The 4,473-nt window shown below is 35.6% G+C and overlaps 1 protein-coding gene across 1 annotated transcript; it reads right to left on the minus strand.

The window, feature by feature from the left end:
* Positions 1–406: 406 nt before the first annotated feature.
* LOC113283586 (3-hydroxy-3-methylglutaryl-coenzyme A reductase 1-like) lies at positions 407–3,913 on the minus strand. The gene is made up of 5 exons (XM_026532907.1): positions 2,990–3,913; positions 2,746–2,887; positions 2,182–2,363; positions 1,381–1,727; positions 407–1,126 (listed from the first exon to the last, which is right to left on the minus strand). The coding sequence occupies exons 1-5, from the start codon at positions 3,861–3,863 to the stop codon at positions 878–880; spliced, it is 1,794 nt and encodes a 597-aa protein (XP_026388692.1). The 5' UTR covers positions 3,864–3,913; the 3' UTR covers positions 407–877.
* Positions 3,914–4,473: the final 560 nt, after the last annotated feature.

The following is a 4,473-nucleotide window of genomic DNA, read 5'->3' on the forward strand; positions in this document are numbered from 1 at the left end:
TGGTCGTTATTTTGGATTACGAATCATTTGACAAGTTCTTAGAATCAGCCAAATTTTTCGAGCAAAAATTTTATAGCAAAATGCTCAAATCTGTCTAAAGATTATAAAATTATCTTTACCAAATTCACAATTTTGCAGCATCCATACATTATGTTAATCTTGCCATTCAATATTTGCTCTGTTCATTGTTTTCTTCATTAAACCCATTGCAAGTAGGAAAACAACCAACATTTTAAGTCATTGAAAACCACCTTGCTAACTACGAGTATAATGAACAATTTCTAGGAAAGCAAGAGGAGAGAAAAGGCATAGAGAAAACAAGAGTGCTTGAAACTGAAATTTGTCTTCGCATGATTTATCACCTTCTCATATACAAAGCAGAAAAACAAAAACAGAAGAAGTAGGCTGCACAAAACAAACTTTGAACTTTTGTACTCATTTCAGCATGTTTCTTTACATTCTAAATACAAACTAATGACAACAAATAACGACAACCACAACCGTAAGAACTGATCAGCAAAACGAAGTCCCATTAGGGCTTGGTACACAATTAGGGACCAAACATTAGAAGAAAACCGCAGGGACGAAGATTCCAAGCAATTGAACTTTTCCTCTCTCTTAACCCTTTGATTGATTTTCAGACCACAACTAATTAGAAATTAAGAAACAAGTATCACTTGGGTATTCATCCATCACCAGCCTTTGTTTTGTTCATAATCCCTTTGATTCACATCATCAATCATACCCTCCTTCAAACTTTTATTGAGTTCCTCCTTTCCTTTCCAAAAAAATTTAAAAAAACTTTCTACTTCTTTGGGAGTATTGTTTTTGGTTTTTTGAGGGTTTTGTCAACTTGGGGTCTATTGTCAATCCTTCCTTAGGAAGAAGCAACAATACTTGAGACATCTTTGCTTGACCTATTGTATTTCATATGACTCTTAACAAGCTGTCCAGCTGAAATGGCTGACATGAGAGAAAGTTCACCTGCAAGTACTGAACCAGCTATGATTTTAGCTAAAAGTCTTGCATTTGCTCCAGGTGATTCTTTGTTTGCACCCTTAACTCCAAGAAGATTTAAACAAGCTGACTGGGAAGCAAGTTGAGTTCCACCACCAACTGTACCAACCTGAATCATCCAAAAAAGACAACCACAAATAATATGAGAATCAAGTCTTCAATAATTCAAGTAGTTATCAAGAAATTTAAATGATAATCATGGTTTCAAATGGGCCATATTTGAAAATAATGAATTAAGTGACAGGTTACGAATTCTTTGTTTAATGTTTTCTTTAACTTAAACTTCAAAACAATCGAAACTCTCATTGTGGACTTACCAATTTAAAATAGATAATAATGTCACAAGTAAACAGGGAAATTTACCTCGATGGAAGGCATAGTAACAGAGATGTGAAGATCCTTTCCATCATTGACAGCTTCCATCATGGTAATACAGTGAGAACTTTCAATGTTTTGTGCTGGATCTTGACCAGTAGCTAAGAAAACAGCAGAGACAATATTGCTTGCATGAGCATTGAAGCCACCAAGAGCACCAGCTATGGCTGATCCAGTAAGGTTCTTGAGCATGTTCAGCTCAACCAATGAAGCAACAGTTGTCTTTAGTACTTTTCTTACTACCTCATCCTTGATAATTGCTTCACAAACAACAGATTTTCCTCTCCCTTCAATCCAGTTGACTGCAGCTGGTTTTTTGTCTGAACAAAAGTTTCCTACATAATAATAATCAAACAAACAATTTAATTTTAAACAAATAACTAGAGAATAACAAAACCAATGTGTAGATAAATGATCCCAAAAGTGCTGGCCTAATACAGCATAAACATGCAAGTTTAGCACTAGAGGATCGTGCATGTATTGATGACTATGATATCATCTTAGGCCAAGCCGCCAAGTCTTGGATTACATCCTTACCCATGCAACTATGTTACGCCTATTCTTAAAACCCAACATCTGCATGGGTAAGATATGCGTTTTAACTAGAGTAGTATAGACTCTCGGTGACAACAATGAAATTGTTGCTGATGATCTAATTTTTAAGAGCAATCCAAACTTTGAAAACGTGTTTCCTTTTTGTTTGTATATTTTGACAAATTTTGAATATCTTCATTCATATGAATCATATCGATAAGTTCCTAGGAATTCAAAGAGGGTTGAGGATCTAACCGGAGATGCCGATGACATCCATGTCAGGAAAATCGTTTTGAAGATAATCCAAAACATTTTGTACACCTTTCGACACCATATTCATTCCCATTGCATCTCCAGTACTGCATCTAAATCTCATGTAGAGATTCTTGCCTGCAATTGCACATTGAACACCTTGCAGTCTTCCAAATCTACTAGATCTGTAAACGAATACAAAACAAGAATTTTAGTGGTGGCTCACAGAAACAGACATGGTTTGACAAAATTGGTCCAAGATGCTTAAAAGATAAAAACTGAATTTGGAATAACAACATTATTTAAGGAAAAAACAAAAAAGATGTTTGAAAAGACAATGCAATTTTACAAACACTTTAAGATCATATAAAGAAGTAAAATCCAAATCCAAAACCAAATATTATGGTTCCCCAGTCCAAATCAAAACAAACTTTATGCCAATCATACTAAATGAGCAAAAGCAGATCTAATTCCAATTAGCAACCAAAAAACAAAATAGTAAAGAAAAAATCATTAACAAAAACAAAAATCATCAGGTTTCATCAAAGATAGAAATTAGAGATATACTTGTTAAACATGCAAGCCAAGGTATCAAAATTGACTGGATCTTCCATGTAAAATTTCAATTCAGCAGCCCTTTTTGCTGTTCCAAATCTCACAACAGGAGCTCTAGTCATGCCATCTTTCAACAAAATACTGGTAGCTCCACCTGAAAAGAACAAATTGCAACATTAGTCAAATTTTATAGAGAGAAATGAGAAATTTGAAGAGAGAATGGGATGGATTGCATTGCATTGCATTGCATGTATACCTGAAGCAAAAATGGCTTTGCAACCTCTATTAGTACTAGCAACCAAACAACCTTCAGTAGTAGCCATTGGAACAGAATATTCAACACCATTAAGTAACAATGGACCAGCAATACCAACAGGAATTTGAATAAATCCAACAGGCATTTCACAACATTGACCTAGAATAGACTCATAATCAAAACCATCTAATGGTAAACCATTTAAAGATCTTCCTGTCATTCTCTGTAATGCTTCACGTCTAATTGAAGCAGCTCTTTTACAATCACCAAGTTTTGTTTCCAATGAATACGATGGCGTTTCACCATCCACAACCGATTTGATAATCTCTTCATCTTTTTCATCACAAATTGTAATCAATGAAGAAGATGAATCGATCATCATCTTGCTAGGTTGTGGTGGCTGCGGCGAGCATGAAACAATACTATCGCAAAGTTTGTGATTCTGATTCTCTTCTTCTTCTTCTTCGATATCATCTTCGAGGAGGAGATCATAACTTGATGATCGGGTTATGAATGATTGAACGAAATCTATGCCGAAGAAACCGAGTAAATAGATGATTGAAGCAAGGAGAGAAATTATAGCTGCAATTTCTGAGAAAGTCACTACGTGGAGTGGTGTAGAGTTACGGATTTTCTCTCTCCATCTGTGAAGTAAAAAATAGGCAACAGAGAAGAACAGTGTGAAGAAAACTCCATTCACTATGTATACTGGTAATGGTACTAATTCATCAGCAACATCATCATGATCATGGCCATGATGAGCAGTATTCTTCAGAAACCCATGTTTATTATGATGATCTAGTTCATGGGTATCAATTGAGAACGAAATTTGTTTTGCTGATTTGTTGCTGTTTTTCTTACGAACATGATCCATGTCTGTTTGTGTTTTTTCCTCACTGAAAAACAGAGCAAGGAGAGGAGTTGTTATTGGGTTTTAATTGGTTTGAGAGTGTGAGAAAATTAAGGAGAGAATGATGGAGGTTTTATAGAGGGTGCGAGGGATGCGAGTCACAGAAAACGGGACACACACGTATAGTGTGGTGGTGAGTCAAGTCAAGATGCAACGAGTTTATCGCACGTATCAACTCGGCAGAATCTTGAATCCCTTTCCAAGAAATTTTAATGATTTTTTTTTATTAAGATACTGCTGCATGGTAAGGGCCCAATCTCAGACCGTTTTGTTTTTATAAATAAAACTAGCGGTGAAGATGTTACACACATATGATGTTTAAACCTGTACGACATGCTACGTCGGAACCGTCCTATTTAATCATCGACAGAAAACATTTAAATCTCTAGGGATGCAATGAATAGACAGGCTAAATCTTCCGTGTTTCTTTCTTTTGTTCATGCTCATGAGGACACATGGAGTCTTTTTGAGTTCCACAGTGACATGTACCCTGTAATCAAGGGTGAACCTACCCAAAGTTAATTTCATGAAGAAAAGTTAATCGAAGTGTTTCTACCTACTCTTTTCACTGTCA

The sequence above is a fragment of the Papaver somniferum genome, chromosome 5 (assembly GCF_003573695.1).
Source record: "Papaver somniferum cultivar HN1 chromosome 5, ASM357369v1, whole genome shotgun sequence".
NCBI classification, from domain to species: Eukaryota; Viridiplantae; Streptophyta; class Magnoliopsida; order Ranunculales; family Papaveraceae; genus Papaver; species Papaver somniferum.

Excerpts from the sequence above, each read along its gene's own strand:
- LOC113283586 (XM_026532907.1), bottom strand. The coding sequence starts at position 3,863 with ATGGATCATGTTCGTAAGAAAAACAGCAACAAATCAGCAAAACAAATT. Across the intron at positions 2,364-2,745 it reads TTGGCTTGCATGTTTAACAA|ATCTAGTAGATTTGGAAGAC; the intron begins GTATATCTCTAA and ends ATTCGTTTACAG. Across the intron at positions 1,728-2,181 it reads GGATGTCATCGGCATCTCCG|GAAACTTTTGTTCAGACAAA; the intron begins GTTAGATCCTCA and ends ATTATTATGTAG.